This window comes from Mesoplodon mirus (genome assembly GCF_964341445.2).
Source record: "Mesoplodon mirus genome assembly, chromosome: 6".
NCBI classification, from domain to species: Eukaryota; Metazoa; Chordata; class Mammalia; order Artiodactyla; family Ziphiidae; genus Mesoplodon; species Mesoplodon mirus.
The window spans coordinates 30,482,885-30,500,799 of NC_138982.1; the positions used below are offsets into that span (position 1 = coordinate 30,482,885).

Below are 17,915 nucleotides of genomic sequence, written 5' to 3' on the forward strand. Positions count from 1 at the left end.
GACAAGCAAAAGCTAAAAGAAACAGCAGTAGTAAACCTATCCTAGGGAAATATTGAAAGGTCTTCTCTAAATAGAAAAGAAGAAGGAATCTATAGGAAAGAGGAAATCACAATTGGAAAATAAATCACTTAAATAAGCCAGTACACAGATTTAAAAAAAAAAATTCTGTGAAAGCAATGATAACCACAATGAACAGCAAACAGATGAATATGAAGGTGTAAAATCGTACAATAATTAAAATCATAAAATGTGAAAAAGGAGAGTATGAAAACATAGATTATTTTTCTAGAATGTGTTTCAGTCTATATGACTACCAGTCTAAAGCAATTAGATATAGGAAGGGGTTAATGTGCTTGAAATACAGGGTAACCACAAATCAAAAACATATAAATATATTCACAAAACCAAAAAGAAGAGAACATAAGCATAATACAAAAGAAAATCATCAAACCGCAAAAGGAAAAAGGAACAAAGAAGAAATTAAAAAATAAAGTAGAAAACGAGTTCTAAAGTGGCAATAAATACATATCTATCAATAATTAACTTAAATGTCAGTGGACTAAATGCTCCAATCAAAAGCCACAGAGTGGAAGATTGGGTTAAAAAAACAAGAGCCTACTGGGCTTCCCTGGTGGTACAGTGGTTGAGAGTCCACCTGCCAATGCAGGGGACACAGGTTTGTGCCCCGGTCCGGGAAGATCCCACATGCCACGGAGCGGCTGGGCCCGTGAGCCATGGCCGCTGAGCCTGCGCGTCCGGAGCCTGTGCTCCGCAACAGGAGAGGCCACAACAGTGAGAGCCCCGCGTACCACAAAAAATAAAATAAAATAAAAATAAAAACAAGAGCCTACAATATGCTGCTTACAAGAGACTCACTTTAGGGCAAAGGACACACATAGGTTGAAAGTAAGGGGGTGGAAAAATATTTCATGCAGACAGAAATGACAGGAAAACAAGGGTCACAATACTCATATCAGACAAAACAGATTTTAAAACAAGGGCCATAAAGAAAGATAAAGAAGGACTCTATATAATGACAAAAGGATCAATACAAGAAGACGATATTACACGCATCAACATATATGCACCCAATACAGGAGCAGCCAAATACATAAAACAAATACAGACATAAAGGGAGAAACTGACAGGAGCACAATAATAGGAGACTTTAACACCCCACTCACATCAATGGACAGATCTTCTAGACAGAAAATCAATATGGCAACAGAGATCCTAAATGATACAATCGAACAGTTAGACTTAACTGATATTTTCAGGACAATAAAAATAAAATGCATTCTTTTCGAGTGCACATGGAACACTCTCTAGGATTGACCACATACTAGGGCACAAAATAAGCCTCAACAAATTTAAGAGGATAGAAATTAATTCAAGCATCTTTTCTGACCACAATGGCATGAAACTAGGAATTAACCACAGAAAAAGAAATGAGAAAAAAACAATTACATGGAGACTAAACAACATGCTACTAAAAAACCAATGGGTCAACAATGAAATCAAAGAAGAAGTTTAAAAATACCTTGAGGCAAATGACAATGAAAACACAACCATACAAAAATCTATGGGATGCAGCAAAAGCAGTTCTTAGAGGGAAGTTCATAGTGATACAGGCCTTCCTCAAAAAACAAGAAAAATCTCAAAGAAACAACCTAAGCTACCACCTAAAAGAATTAGAAAAAGAAGGGCAAACAAAACCTAAAGTCAGCAGAAGGGAGGAAATAATAAAGATCAGAGAGGAAATGAATAAAATGGTGATTAAAAAACAATAGAAAAAAATCAATAAAACCAAGAGCTGGTTCTTTGAAAGGGTAAACAAAATCAACAAACCTCTGCTCAGGCTCACCAAGAAGAAAAGAGAGGGGACTCAAACAAAATACGAAATGAAAAAGGAGAAATAACAATCAATACTGCTGAAATACAGAAAACCATAAGAGAATACTATGAACAATTATACGCCAACAAATTGGACAACTTAGAAGAAATGGACAAGTTTCTAGAATCATACAGCCCACCAAAACTGAATCAAGAAGAAACAGATAATTTGAATAGACTGATCACTACAAGTGAAATAGTATCTGTAATAAAAAAAAAAAGAAAAGAAAACTTCCTACAAACAAAAGTCCAGGACCAGATGGCTTCACTGGGGAATTCTGCCAAACATACAAAAAATAACTTATACTGATCCTTCTCAAACTCTTCCAAAAGATTGAAGAGGAGGGGCCACTCACAAAGACATTCTATGAAGCCACCATCACCCTGATACCAAAACCAGACGAAGCCACTACCAAGTAAGAAAATTACAGGCCATTATCTTTGAGGAATATAGATGCAAAAACTCTCAACAAAATATTAGCAAACTGTATCCAACAACACATAAAAAAGATCATGCACCACAACCAAGTTGGCTTCCTCCCAGGGTCACAAGGATGGTTCAATATATGCAAATCAATGTGACATCACATCAACAAAAGACAAAAAACATGATCATCTCAATAGATGCAGAAAAAGCATTTGATAAAATTCAACATCCATTCATGAAAAAAACTCTCACCAAAGTTGGTATAGAGGGAACATATCTCAACATAATAAAAGCTTTTTATGACAAACCCACAGCCAATATAATACTCAAAGGTGAAAAGCTGAAAGCCTTCCCATTAAAATCTGGAACAAGACAGGGATGCCCACTCTCACCACCTGTATTCAACATAGTACTGGAAGTCCTAGCCACAGCAATCAGACAGGAAAAAGAAATAAAAGGTATCTGAATTGGAAGGTAAGAGGTAAAACTGTCATTATGTGCAGATGACATGATACTATATATATACAATCTATAGTAACACTAAAGACTCCACACAAAAACTACTAGAACTGATAAATGAATTCAGCCAGGTAGCAGGATACAAGATTAACATACAGAAATCAGTTGCATTTCTGTACACTAAAAATAAATTATCAGAAAAGGAATGTAAAAAAAATTCCTTTTAAAAGTGCATCAAAAAAAAAAAAAAAAAAACTTAGGAATAAACCTGACCAAGGAGGTGAAAGACTTATAGGCTGAGAACTATAAAACGTTAATAAAGGAAATTGAAGATGATTTAAAGAAATGGAGGGACTTCCCAGGTGGCGCAGTGCTTATGAATCCACCTGCCAATGCAGGGGACATGGGTTCGAGCCCTGGTCCGGGAAGATCCCACACGCTGCAGAGCAACTAAGCCCATGAGCCACAACTACTGAGCCTGCGCTCTAGAGCCTGCAAGCCACAACTACTGAGCCCATGAGCTGCAACTACTGAAGCCTGCGCACCTAGAGCCCTTGCTCTGCAACAAGAGAAGCCACTACAATGAGAAGCCCATGCACCACAACGAAGAGTAGCCCCCGCTCGCCACAACTAGAGAAAGCCCATGCACGGCAACGAAGACCAAACACAGCCAAAAATAAATAAATTAATTTTAAAAAAATTTTTAAAAAAGAAAGAAATGGAAAGATATCCCATGCTCTTGGATTGGAAGAATTAATATTGTTAAAATGGCCATACCACCCAAAGCAATCTACAGACTTAATGCAATCCCTATCAAATTACCCATGACATTTTTTCACAGAACTAGAACAAATAATCCTAAAATTTATATAGAACCATAAAAGACCCAGAATTGCCAAAGCAATCCTGAGGAAAAAGAACAAAGCTGGAGGCATAACCCTCCCAGACTTCAGACAATACTACAAAGCCACAGTAATCAAAACAGTGTGGTCTTGGCACAAAAACAAACATATGGATCAATGGGACAGAACAGAGAGCCCAGCAATAAACCCACACATCTACAGTGAGTTAATCTTCAACAAAGGAGGCAAGAATATACAATGGAGAAAATACAGTCTCTTCAGCAAGTAGTGTTAGGAAAGCTGGACAGCCACATGTAAATCAATGAAGTTAGAACACATCCTCACACCATACACAAAAATAAGCTCAAAATGGCTTAAAGACTTAAATATAAGACATGACACATAAAACTCCTAAAAGAGAACATAGGCAAAACATTCTCTGACAGAAATTGTACCACTGTTTTCTTAGGTCAATCTCCCAAGGAAACAGAAATAAAAGCAAAAATAAACAAATGGGACCTATTCAAACTTTATAAGCTTTTCTACAGCAAAGGAAACCATAAACAAAATGAGAAGACAACCTACAGACAAGGATAAAATATTTGCAAATGATGCGACTGACAAGGGCTCAATTTCCAACATATACAAACAGCTCACACAACTCAACAACAAAAAAACAACCCAATCGAAAAATGGGCAGAAGACCTAAACAGACATTTCTCCAAAGAAGACATACAGATGGCCAACAGGCACATCAAAAGATGCTCAACATTGCTAGTTATTAGAGAAATGCACATCAAGACTACAATGAGGTAGCACCTCACACCGGTCAGAATGGCCATCATTAAAAAGTCTACAGATAACAAATGCGGGAGAGAGTGCGGAGGAAAAGGAACCCCTCTTACACTGTTAGTGGGGATGTAAATTGGTGCAGCCACTGTGGAAAACAGTGTGGAGGTTCCTCAAAAAACTAAAAACAGAACTACCACATGATCTAGCAACCCCAGTCCTGGGAATATAACCAGACAAAACTATAATTCAAAAAGAAACATGCATCCCTGTGTTCACAGCAGACTATTCACAGTAACCAAGACATGGAAACAATCTAAATGTCCATCGACAGACGACTGGATAAAGAAAATGTGGTATGTGTGTATAGATGTATACACATATACATATATACATACACACAATGGAATACTACTCAACCATAAAAAGAATGAAATAATGTCATTTGCAGCAACATGGATGGACTTAGAGATTATCATACTAAGTGACGTTAAGTCAGAAAGAGAAAGACAAACACCTTTGATATCATTTATATGTGGAATCTAAAATATACACAAATGAACTTATCTATGAAACAGAAAGAGACTCACGGATATAAAGAACAGACTTCTGGTTGCCAAGGGGGGCTGGGGAGGGATGAATTGAGAGTTTGGGATTAGCAGATGCCAACTACTATATATAAAATAGATAAACAAGGTCCTACTGTATAGCACAGGGAACCATATTCAATATCCTGTGATAAACCATAATGGAAAAGAATATAAAAAATAGTGAATATATGTAAGTATAATTGAATCACTTTGCTGTACAGCAGAAATTAACACAACATTGTAAATCAACTGTACTTCAGTAAAAATAATAAAATTAAAAAATAAAGATGTCAGTATCTATGAGATGCACAGAAAAGAATATAGGTGGATGCATTGATGGCAGTTTGTCTAGAAAGGGAGGTGGATGAGGGATGGGGTGTGGTGAAGGTGGGCTTTCATTTTTTTAACTTTGATTTGTTGTAGAAGCATATATTCATGCATTTCTTGTATAATTAACAAATAGAACGATCCACAGATGAGTGAATGCCTCATAATAGCAGACATTCTTTTTTTTTTTTTTTTTTTGCGGTACGCGGGCCTCTCACTGTTGTGGCCTCTCCCGTTGCAGAGCACAGGCTCCGGACGCGCAGGCTCAGCGGCCATGGCTCACAGGCTCAGCCGCTCCGCGGCATGTGGGATCTTCCCAGACCGGGGCACGAACCCGCGTCCCCTGCATCGGCAGGCAGACTCTCAACCACTGCACCACCAGGGAAGCCCTAGCAGACATTCTTTAAGTGAATGACTGTGGCACAGGGAGCTTGGGTTTGGTTCTCAGGCCCCTAAGGGCTCCTGTCACTCTCATTCAACATGTCCTGGCTCTTGGCCCCTGGCTTGGTTCATCTCCGTGAGCCTCCCACCTCCTGAGGAGGAAGGCTGGTCCCCTTACATACTTCCGTGTCATGGAATCGGTGGGGCTCCAGGCATGGGTTCCACCTGACCAAGTGGGGAGAAGGCATGAAGTCCAAAAATGGGTAAATGGATGTTCTTGTAAAGTTGAATCCATGGATGCCATCTTCTGGAAACACTATAATCTGTACACCCTGCAAGTCAAAACATCAGAAATAGTCCGTTAACAGATAACGGGAAGCACCCCTTCATTCCTCTGACAGCCGTCCTGCAGCTGCTCTGAACCAGGAACCACAGAGGTCCAGACGTGGTAGCTGGGCTCGGCAGGGATCTGAGCCTTGGGGGAGCCGTCTCACTTGGCCTAACTCTGAGGGAAGAAAGACCAAGTCTTGTAGGGACCAGCACCGTACCGAGGGCTAGCCAGGGAAGAAGGTTACAAGTGAGTTTGGGGGGGTTTGGAGTTGGTGGCGGTGCCATGGGAGATGGAGCGGCGACTATAACAGGCCTGAGTATCAGGCTCAGCAGATGTGCTACCGCTAGTCCGGTGGGTGGTTTTCAACCTTCATTGTGCTTCTAAATCACACAGGGGACTTCTGAAAACACAATCTTTGTTTAGCAGCGATGCTTGGGTCCATCCCTAAAAAGTCTGCTTCTATCAACTGTGGGTGGGGTCCCGGCAACAGGTCCCCACGTGATTCTAATGGGCCCCAGTGGGCTGGTGGGTGAAAGTCAAGTGCACTGATTTCAGCATAGGAACCAGGACTTGCTCTAACTTGCATTTCTCCCACTGGGAGTTAGGAGACTCCCGTCAGAGCCCTGACTGCCCTACAGGCCTTCTCCCACACCTGGAGACACTGGGGGTCCTTGCCTGTGACAGCCCGAGGCTCCCTGTGACAGTGGCAGCAACCTGAGGAAACCCAAACCAACAGGGCAGCCCTCAGCTCCCAGCACCTGGGCCCCTTCGGCTGCTGCTCTCCACTTGCTCGGCTGAAAATGTTAAGCCTGGAGCAGCATCACCCCACAGTGAAAGGTGGAGGAGGATGGCAGAGCAGGCATGAATAATCTAAAATCACAGGCAATTTGAGTCACTATTTCTGGAATGCACTGCAAACTCCTTATAATTTGTTTCCTGGGTATAAAAAATTTTTCAAAAGTTTAAGTGTAGAAAATTTGGAAAACACAACATAAAAGAATAATTCATAATCCTATATCATGAAGATATTTACTGTTAACATCTTGCCTCTTTTCATTTTTTCCCCCTCTGTATAGGTGTGTGCGTGTATAATTGATACAATAATAAACATATGGTTTTCCATCTTGACTCTCTCACTACAGAGCATCAAGACTACAAAGATACCTTCAGAAATATCACTTGTATTATATGCTGGATTATATTTAAGAGGACACCACAGTTTATCCTCTGTTATTGGGCATTTGAATTGTTCCCAACTTTTTGTAATAAAAAAACTGTGGTGACCATCTGCGTACAGGGTGCTCAAAACACTTCCTGAATGAGCGTCGTACACCAATCTTTGATTGGGGCTCTGATTATTTCTTTAGAATAAAGCCTTATAAGTGAAAATACTGAGTCAAGTGTATGAACATTTTTAAATTCTTAATATACGTTGCCAAGTAGCTTTCCAGAAAGCTTACAGCAATGTACACTCCCTCCAGCAGAATGCGAGGCTGGTCATCTTATTGCACGTTAGAAAGAAAAACTATCACAAACTTGGAAATAAAGCAAGATGAAGAATTTATGTATACATTCTTTGTATACGTATATCTTTCTACAATATACCAGGGTACTGACAAGCATACTCAAGGATAATTCATCTATTGAATGTATCACTGTTTGACTTTGCTATTTAATAAAAGCATCCTAACCATGACAGTTTTATTGCCCTGTAGGACATCAGCCCATTTTGTATCTATTAGCAGATTCATTTCAACATTCATTTGACTGACAGATACACTCACATCTGTTCCTCAAGTTATCTTTTGAACCAGCTTTACCATCTTACTGGTTCCTGAGTTAATTAATGAGTTAAGTAAGAGCTTTGACACATGTCCATTCTTCTCTATGTGTAAGAGTCATGTTTCTAACTTTTTGAAAATTATACTTGGACACATGTTTTCCTTTATTAAAAACACAACTTTGAAAGCACTGAATGGTTTCCTATGGACATTAACAGTTATGGATACATATTAGATTAATATTCAAATTAAACTGCATTTCCTGAAGATACATCTGCCCAGAATGAGGACTCAGACTTGAGCCGGGACAGAACTTTGGGTCTGATGTGATTACCCATCCATTCTAGGAAGGAATTTGCATTCCTGATAAAGGGCTTGAGCAATTTTCTGACAGACCAGTGAGCTCAAAAACCCCTGGGGAATTCCGGGTGCCAACCCAGCTGACCACCCAGCCTAATATTTTTAAGCGCAACTCCTTTTCTTCCCTGTAAATGAGAGAACTCATTTAATTGGCCTGCAGGAACCTCTGCCCTTATAGCAAGTTTGATATAAAACTTTGACACATGCATGGCATCAACCTGTGTTAGAGGTTACTTTAACACATATAACCACGTAGGGGAGCCGAGATGTCTGTAAGCCCTAAAAATGACTGGATCAACAGCTTTGTACCTGCTCCTGGACCACAGACAGAGAAGGAATGATGCCTGCTGGCAGCATGGGTTCAAGAAAAACGTATGTTTCATTTGGGGGCAGGTGATTAAAATGCAGGGGAAGACTGCAGTCACAGTCTCTGCGTTTCAGTACGGCATCTGCCAAGTGTCTTAGCATGGTCTTGTGGACAGGATGGAGAAGAAGGGGGTGACATTTCAGCTGCCTGCAAGCCAACACCTCCGTGCAGGGAACGGACCTGTGTCAGGAGGAGGCCTGCGGGCACGGGCTGGGATGTTTTTACACCGGCTTCAGTGTAGACACAAACGAGGTATGTCCCAGAAGTGTGAATGACGTGAAGGTAACTGATATGCAGGATGTCTGTCAGTAAAGATCCCCAAATAGCCCACCAGGATGAAATGTAAGGGCATAAATGTGAGGCTTTGCTCTCGGGTTAAATAAATTAACCTTACAAGTACAGGACAGCCACAGCAGCGTGTGTGTCTGTGTGAAAAGGACTCAGGAGCTGTGGCTGACAGCAAGTGCCTAATGAACCCACAGCAAGGTGTGGCTGCCAAAAGCTTTCCTTCTGGGGACAACGCCTAGAATGAGGATGGTGGCAGGTTTCCTCCGCCTCGCCCTTGACAAAACCGCATGCAGCTCAGGGCACGGACGTAACCTGGAAAGTGTTGGGGGACAGGGCTGGAACCGCAACCCTCAGGGAACTGTGGATGGGACTGGAGAGACAGCCTGGGAGAGCTGCCGGGGCCATCCTCAGATCTGGGAAAGATGGCGTGTGTGGGATGGGATTCAGTCTGTTCTGTTTGGCTAGGAGGACAGGACGATGGGTGGCAGTTACAGGGAGGCTGATTGTTGCACATGGAAAGGAAGCCCTTTCCAGAAGTTCCCACTGTCCTCCAGTGGACAGTGAGTCCTGGGCCACTGGAGGCGTCCAGGGGAAGCTGGACGTCGGGTTGGGAAAAAAAAGCAGTGTCACCCATCAGAACACCTGGACCGGGCCTTTAAGCGCCCTTCCAACATTTGGGTGTTACATGTATAGGTACTAGAGGTTACATTTTCAAAGATAGCGATGGCCAGTGGTTGTCCAGGCAGTGCTGACCACACTGAACAGAGACGGGGGCTGTTTGGGCAGGACCTGAAGGCACCACAGGTCTGTCCGCTGAACTCAGACGCGGGCCGTTCTGCTCTCCGGGGGCAGGGCGGAGCGGGGCTTCCTCAAGCAGCCGGGCAGGTCCCCCGCCCCCGCCGGGCTCAAGGCCAGACTGCCCTCCCAGCAGGCCATTTTCCTACAGAGACTTCTGGCTCCCACACCTCCCCGTCTGCCCCACCCTTCCCGGCAGGAGAGGAAAAGGGGGCTGCGCAGGAAGCCTTCACAAAGGCGGCACCGGTGTCCTTTGTCCGTTGGGCTGGGTTCTGTCTGGACTGAGCTCTCGGGCTCAGTGGTCTGGCGCGGGGACCACAAAGGAGCCCCACGCCATCGGGAGGCAGCAAACACAGCTCTGGGGCCGCTTACTACTTTAGTTATCCTTGAAAGCCTCAGAGAGCATGAGAGGCTGTCGTGCCTGCTGGCTTTCAGATGTTTCTGCACATCTGAATCCACCGGGGAACCTTAAAAAATCCCAGGGCCCCGGCGCGCTCCCCAGCTGACTCTGCAGGCGTGGGAGCCGGGCACACACATTTGTTTACAAGCAACCAAGCGATTCTTCTGGCACCGCCACGTGCCTGGCCCTGGGCTTCCCAGGCTGGAGGGGAAGCATCACCTGGGGAATCTTGCTAAAATGTACATTCTGACTCAGCAAGTCTAGGGCAGGCCCCAAATTCTGCACTCCTCCCAACCTTGGAGGGTCTGCTGATGCTGCAGACCACCCTCTCAGTAGCGGGACTCCAGCCAACTGACTCATTCAGCTCATCTTTACTGGCCCGGCTGACTTCCCAGAGGGGACGCAACACCAAGGGCTAATCTGCCCTGCTCTGCAAACAAGCTGACCCGGGAGCACTTCTTGCCTTTTGGGCCGCGATCGTCACTTGCTCTTCATAGATGTCGAGGTTCTGGTTCATGAGCTCCAAGGCCTGCTTGCGGCTGGTGAGAGCCAGCGGGTTCGGGCTCAGGATGGACCGGTGCTCGTACACGGCAGCCACGTACTGGGCAGCCTGGTGACGCTCAGCCGGGCAGCGCTCCTTGGCCTGGGCCCCCAGGGCAGCCACGCAACAGCCGCAGAGGAAAAGAGCGAGCTGACGGCTGGCTCCAGACATAATGCAGACCGTCAATCTAGAACGTAATGGGGCAAGGAGAAAACAGCTGAATCCAGAATCCCGCCAAGACTGGGACTTGTGCAGCCGTGAGTTATTAATCCCGGCAATCAGACCCACCGGCTGTGATGCTGCAGCTCAAAGAGTTTGTTTCAGGTTCCTAATAAGAGGGTATGTGTTTCTCTCCAAACACATAGCGAGTTACGTTTAAAATGGCTCACTGTGTTAGCAGTCTGGTTTTAGAACATTTCCACAACAGACCCAATGTTTGCCACGATTAGCTTCCCCAGCAGGACTCTTCTAGTTGCACACTTCAGATTTAGGCAATAATAACTATTCTAATTATTTAAGATAACTCTGTGACATACTCCACACCCCACTGCCTGCCTTCAGGACACACAAACATACTACAGGTCAGCCATCTATTCCAGCTGTGACTGTCATGATCCTAATAATACAGCTCGGCTATCTTAGCCATAAAAACCTGATGGATCACAATTCTCCCTGCTTTTCTTTGGTTAGTAATGAATATAAAGCGTAAGCCTCCCTTTACCCAGCACCACATTCTTTAACTTGGGGCAGAGAAACTGCTGACTTCTACTTAAATGCCAGTTTATGGACAGTCAAAAAGAAGTCTCCCCATCAAAGCATGACTTTTTCCCCCTCCTTGAACTTGAGAATTGCCACTGCACACCATCACCTTCTCAACCTCTGTTTCTGGGACTCCAAAACTCCTGCCCAAAAAAACCATACTCATTTGGAAATAAAATCCCTTTGCAATAATAAAATGCAACTTTCTAGAAAATAAACTAGAATTTTCTAGAAAGTAAACTCAGCTTTGTAGCTCCTACCGTAAGAGATTAGAAGTAAACTTTCAATGACACTTCTGTGTGCCTTTTTTCCCCAGGGATAGGCATTTTAATTTCTAAAAGTTATGTGTCACTGGGTGTTTTTACACACAGTTCTGCCTTGAAAATCGGCTTGGCCTGCCAGCCACAGTCCCTCCCCAAGCACACAGACTTACCAGGCAGTGCCAAGGCCAGGCCCCCTGCTCCATGGAGATGTGCCCGGGCCGACCAATTGCCCAGGAATCCAACTAAATGTCAAGACAGCAGAGACAAATCAAGGAACCACATTGCTGCTCTTTAAAGACAAAATGCCACCCTGCTCAAGTCTGACTCAGAACCCCTGTGTTTGCATTTCAAATCCAGACCCTCCGGGCCACCACAAATTTCTTTTTCTCTCAAAGTTCCAGAAACAAAAGCAACCATAATTATTTTCAGCAGCAGACCACGGACTCGGGGTGCTCAGTCAGAATCCCCGCCAACTCAGGTACTTCTCAGGGTGAGCAGCGCTCTCCATCCCAACCCCACCCCGTCTCAAACTGTCACTTCTTTCCTCAGGGAAGAAATGTTCCATCCAAATGCCAGGCCCCAGGGTGCGCTGCCCTCAGTCTGGGGCACTGTAAGCAGTGTCGGAAGGTCAGAACAAGAGGCCTTTGAGTGCGCGGCCATGAGCTTTTGAGTAGAAACAGAAGTATAACTGATAAGCTCTCTTATCTGAATTTTGCCTCTGAAGACCAGCAAGGAATACTTTTTTTTGAATTTTATTTTATTTTTTTTATATAGCAGGTTCTTATTAGGTATCTATTTTATACATATTAATGTATATATGTCAATCCCAATCTCCCAATTCATCCCCCCAGCCCCGCTTTCCCCCCTTGGTGTCCATACGTTTGTTCTCTACATCTGTGTCTCTATTTCTGCCCTGCAAACCAGTTCATCTGTACCATTTTTCTAGGTTCCACATATATGCGTTAGTATACGATATTTGTTTTTCTCTGACTTCACTCTGTATGACAGTCTCCAGGTCCCAGCAAGGAATAATTTTTAAAGTCTCAAAATCGGTTTCCCATTCCAGCTCTGGTTTCAGAATGATGATAATGGGGAGTGGTTTGAGGGGAAAACTTTCATCTTCAAAGTCAAATTCGCAATATTTCTACAGTATAAGGCCATGGCCTCACTAAGGGGGCGGAAACAAGGCCGGGTGGTGGGGGGAGCACATGAGCCAGGACCCGGTGGGGACAGGTCAGGAGGTCCTGGAGCTGAGAGCGGCATTTGCGTGGTCCTCCTTCCTCAGCTAAGAGCTGCATGCCACTGATGCGGGGACAAAGAACATTCGTTTAAGTCTCAGGGACTGGGCTTCCCTGGTGGTGCGGTGGTTAAGAATCCACCTGCCAATGCAGGGGACACGGGTTCGAGCCCTGGTCTGGGAAGATCCCACATGCCGCGGATCAACTAAGCCTGTGCGCCACAACTGCTGAGCCTGCGCTCTAGAGCCCGCAAGCCACAACTACTGAGCCCACGTGCCACAACTACTGAAGCCCGCGCGCAGCAACGAAAGACCCAACGCAGCCATAAGTAAATAAATAAATAAAATCTCAGGGCCTTGCAGTCCAGCAAAACAAGGAAATTGCGGAACGAGCAAGATATCCCCTTTCTTTCTATTTTGAGAAAATAAATTTAGATTATTTACAAAAAGAGCCTGGTAGGAGAGCCGTGAGTGGCAATCATTTCTGCGTGAACAGAGGTAAGTCAATAATAAGGGGTGATGCAGATTCCGCCAGGTATTCCCCCTTGAAAGAAGCAAGCCTCATGAGGTAGGAGAGAATGAGTCATTAAAATAAAAATAGGCACCAGAGTGCACCCTTGCTGAAGAGTGGTGTTCTGGTTTTCCCTCTCTATGTGGCAGGGGCTTTGAAAGGCCTGGATGGCAGCAGAGGGTGCTGGCAGGCAACAGGATGCAAGGGCGCAGGTGGCCCGCTGCTGGCGCAGGATGGCGCTCACCGAGTGGCTGAGGGGCCGGGGTCTCCCTGGGAGTCACGAGGTTCTTGGCGATCCAGCAAGGGACCCACCTGCAGAGCAGGGCAGGACCTGGACCATAAACAGAATGGTGGCTGGAGGTGTGCGCTCAGTCGGAAAAGCTAGCTACGAACCTCCTTCCATCGTAGGCATCTGACGGGAGTCTAAACTCCAGGAAGGGCTCAGCGTGAAGGCGTGGCTGAGGTGACAGTGTGCTCCCACATCCTGCTTCCTGAGCTCCACCGAGGCGGGGGCGGGAGACGGCAGGGCTGGGAGCGCGCTCACTTCAACGTCCACGTGATACCCGCCTGTGCCAGATGGAGGTGCAGGCGTCGGGGACCCAGCGGTGAAGGCGCCTAGCCCTTCCGAGTGGACCCTCCCCATGTATGCGGAAACTGCCACGATCAACACAGATCGTCCCCCTACTCATGACGGTTCGACTTTACGATGGTGCGAAAGCCATATGCGTTCAGTGGAAACCGTGCTCAGAATTCAGAATGTGGACTTTCCCTGGGGGTCCGGCGTGCAGTACGACCCTCTCTCTGATCCTGGGCAGGGCAGCTGCAGCCCCCAGTCACGGGGGTGAGCAACCGATACACTGACAACCATCCGGACCCGCACTCCATTCTGTTTTTCCCTTTCAGTGCAGTATTCCATAAACTCCATGAAAGAGTCAACCCTTTATTATAAACTAGGCCTTGCGTTAGAGGGTTCTGCCCACGTGCAGGCTCATGTGAGTGTTCTGAGCACGGGTGAGGTGGGCGGGGCTGAGCTGGGATGTCCAGGAGGCTGCGTGCATCAAATGCATTTTTGACCCATGATATTTTCAACTTACGATGGGTTTATTGGGACGTTAACCCCATTGTCATTGCCAACTGACTGCACCTAACATGTCCTTTGGCAATAAGTACGAAGGAGCCATAAAGACGGGGAGGGGGCAGGGAGGGCCTGGCGTGGGTGGGGGTAGGTTTTTTCTCACCGCCCTACAGAAGCCTCTGCTTCTCAGTTTGTAAGGAAACATGTTCCCCTGACACTAATCCTGGTCAGGAGGGTTCTTATGATCTATGAGGAAAAGAAATCAAGGTCTTAAATTACATGGAAATCTATTTTGTGGAAATTTGGTAACATGTCAATCACTAGATATTTTTACACACAAGGAACTTTTGTTTTCCATCTTGCTAAATGAGTCACCTTGAAAATTAGCTATGTTTCCTTCCTAGCCATGCTATTACAATAGTGTCTTTTGCAATAAAATGAAAGGATTATTATGAAGGTATTCTTAATAAGATAATTTCAGAGGCAGGTATCTACACTTAAAATTTTATATATAGACATACTGATCATTTTAATAAGAGATCTTGTCACTCTTGTGAAGGAGAATGACAGCCCCATGATTGGGAAGTTGGCAGAGGAAATGTCATATCCTGTGGAACAAAGCTGAGGGACCAGCTAAGTCATCAGGAGAGAGCACTGTATATGTTTCTACGTGTATCTGACAGGATGCCATGAAAAATACTGTTAAGTTCCAAATAGTTCTAAACCCATTCTCATGAGTTTTGTGATTTCCTTGTCTAGATCCTTTTACATAAGCAGGAGAAATGCCCATCTCCATCTAACTTACATAATCTGAATTTAAAGAAACCCCAGAGAGACCTTTATTTCCCAGAAAGCCTCTTGTTCTCTGCCTCTGCGCCTAGTGACGTGGTCCATGACCGGCCCTGGAAAAATGTAAAGCCCCACAGTGCTGTAGCTTGAACAGCTTCGTGCAAACCATCCACCACCAAGACTCTGATGCCTCAGGGGGGTGTGTCAGGTGGCAACTGAGGGTGATGCTGAGGTTCAAGGCTGAACTTACATGGAGCAGTGAGTAAATCACCAGGAACTCCTGGCTGAACTGGTAAATTGTCATTTCTCTTTTAAAAACATTCCAGCTGTTATCTCCAAAAAGCGAGTGACATACAAAAGTGTAACCGTGGACCAGGCCTTGGACTGGGGCCCCTTTCTGGTGACGGGAGTAATTTCTCTTAGAACACCGAATGAGCAATCGTGACACTTGAACCTAAATATGTCACCTTTCTTTTCCTCAAATGGGAAATTACCTTCATACTTTAAGACAAAACATCCCCCTGAAATGCACAGGTGTTTAATGGAAGAAGTCTCTTTTCTTCACTTTGTTGTGCAGACAGAAAAGAGCGCCCACGAGACTCTGCTCCAAAGAAGAGCCCCCTCCAGGTCCGCTACTGCCACCCTGTGGGCCAACGGAGTACCACTTACCCACGTGGGGATTCGCGCTGAAGTAAATGGATGTTTTTTTCCTCCTTTCCATTCCTAACACTTCATCTATTTCTTTTTTCCCCACCTAACGCTTTTACAGTGAAAAAACTAGACAACATTTGATTTTCCAAGATTTGGGTCTCATGAAAGCTATTTTTTTATTTGCCATGTTCCTAGGACTTATTTCATCTTCTATATTCACAGGTTCTAAATTTGCTGTGATTTCTTACAGCAGTGCACCCCTTAGATGTGAGTGGGTGTGCAAAGCAATGCAACCCATCCATAGACGGACAGCACTCTTCACAGGGAAATCTAGTTGAGGTAAAGGATCGAAAGGGACAAATTTTTATATGGCTGCCACGTTGCATTTTATGTTACATGTTAATGTTTTCAAACCACTTTAACATCCACTGCTTGATTTTATCTTCCTGTCACATAAAGCAATGAAAGCAGATGGTAAAATTCCATTTTCATGAAGAGGGAATCCTCCAGGACTAGTTAGTGGTGAGAACAGAATGGAAAGCAACTCTCCTGTCTCCTGGTCCAACCCTCCCAGTACATGTTCAAGACGGGGGTAATTTATCAGTTAGACCTTCAAAGACCACTGTGGTGTCTTCATTGCAGCTGCAGCAGAATTCAACAGAAATTCAAAGTACCCTCACAAGGGAGAGACTGGTTGGTCAGACCAGAGCAGGGGTTCTCAAATGGGGACACTGACGCTGAGGCACCTGAAGGGCTTGAACATGCAGTTCCCTGGACCCCATGCCCAGAAGTTTTCACTCAGCAGAACTAGGGTAGGGCCCTAGAATATGCAGTTTCTTTTTTCTTTTTTTTTTTTTTTTTTGTGGTACGCGGGCCTCTCACTGTTGTGGCCTCTCCCGTTGCGGAGCACAGGCTCTGGACGTGCAGGCTCAGCGGCCATGGCTCACGGGCCCAGCCGCTCTGCGGCATGTGGGATCTTCCCGGACCGGGGCATGAACCTGCATCCCCTGCATCGGCAGGTGGACTCTCAACCACTGCGCCACCAGGGAAGCCCGAATATGCATTTTCTAATGAGTTCCCAGGTGATGGTGGTGCTGATATTCCTGGCCTGGGGTCACCTGCAGAGACACTGGGCTGGAGGGTAAAGGCAGGTACATTCTGACACTATCTTCCCCTCACGTCAAAGAAAGACATGAGTCAGAACCATCACCTTTATATCCCAGGTGCTTCTCCAACAAAAGGGCTAAGAGAATGTGGGCGGATTTCAAAGTGTTCCCACCACATTAGTGGAAATGACCAGCAAAGTATTTAAATACTCAAACTGGGGGGAAAAAAGTCCCCAAAACAATCTGGTCCAGGTCGGTTAAAGGATTCAGTGCTTGTCTTTGCCTTGACAGGAACATCACTGTAGAACCAGGTTGTTACTGGTTTTCATTTGTTTAAATAAGGTTCCTGATTTTAAAAGACTAGAACAGGGGTAAGAGATAGATATTCCATTAGGTAATTACATGAGATGAATAAAGAAATATGTAGGAATTAAATGAGTAAGTAAATAATGTATAATATATTTATAAATTTAATTAAAAATTTTTAACATAATTATTTATAAATATAATTATACATTTATAGGTAATCTGAAAAATCTTCCAATTATATTCTGCAAAAGTGTATCAGATTTCTTCTCAAAAGCTTATCTGAAATCTTTGGGAGCCAAAAATGAATTGCTGAGGAAGTAAGTCTTAAACTGTGGTTCGTAGACCTTGGCCAAGGGAGCAAGGAAAGCACTCAGAGAAGGCTTCCTCGCTGTCTGTCTTGGGAGAGAAGAACGGTGGGAGCATTTGTAGCTACCCTGCTCTTCTCAGTCCTCTAGAACTATCATCAGGGTCTCTGAAATAAGACTCCATGGGTGTCAGCAAAGAATTGTCTTTCAAAGCCCTTGGGAAGGGCTTCCCTGGTGGCGCAGTGGTTGAGAGTCCGCCTGCCGATGCAGGGGACGTGGGTTCGTGCCCCAGTCCGGGAAGATCCCACATGCCGCAGAGCGGCTGGGCCTGTGAGCCAT

At 44.8% G+C, this 17,915-nt stretch overlaps 1 protein-coding gene across 7 annotated transcripts in view; it reads right to left on the minus strand.

Moving 5' to 3' along the window:
* Positions 1–17,915, minus strand: part of BTD (biotinidase) — a 46,122-nt gene that overhangs the window by 4,445 nt on the left and 23,762 nt on the right. For 5 of the 7 annotated variants that reach the window (XR_014294433.1, XM_082625687.1, XM_082625684.1 and 2 more), the window contains exons 2-3: positions 10,494–10,758; positions 5,891–6,040 (exon numbers count right to left, since the gene is read on the minus strand). Coding sequence is in view for 6 of the 7 variants with exons in the window: in XM_082625687.1 (XP_082481813.1) it covers positions 5,891–6,040; positions 10,494–10,742 (399 nt within the window). In the remaining variant the exon portion in view is untranslated. The remainder of the gene's footprint in view (positions 1–5,890; positions 6,041–10,493; positions 10,759–17,915) is intronic. The other 2 variants (XM_082625689.1, XM_082625688.1) reach the window with 1 other exon arrangement.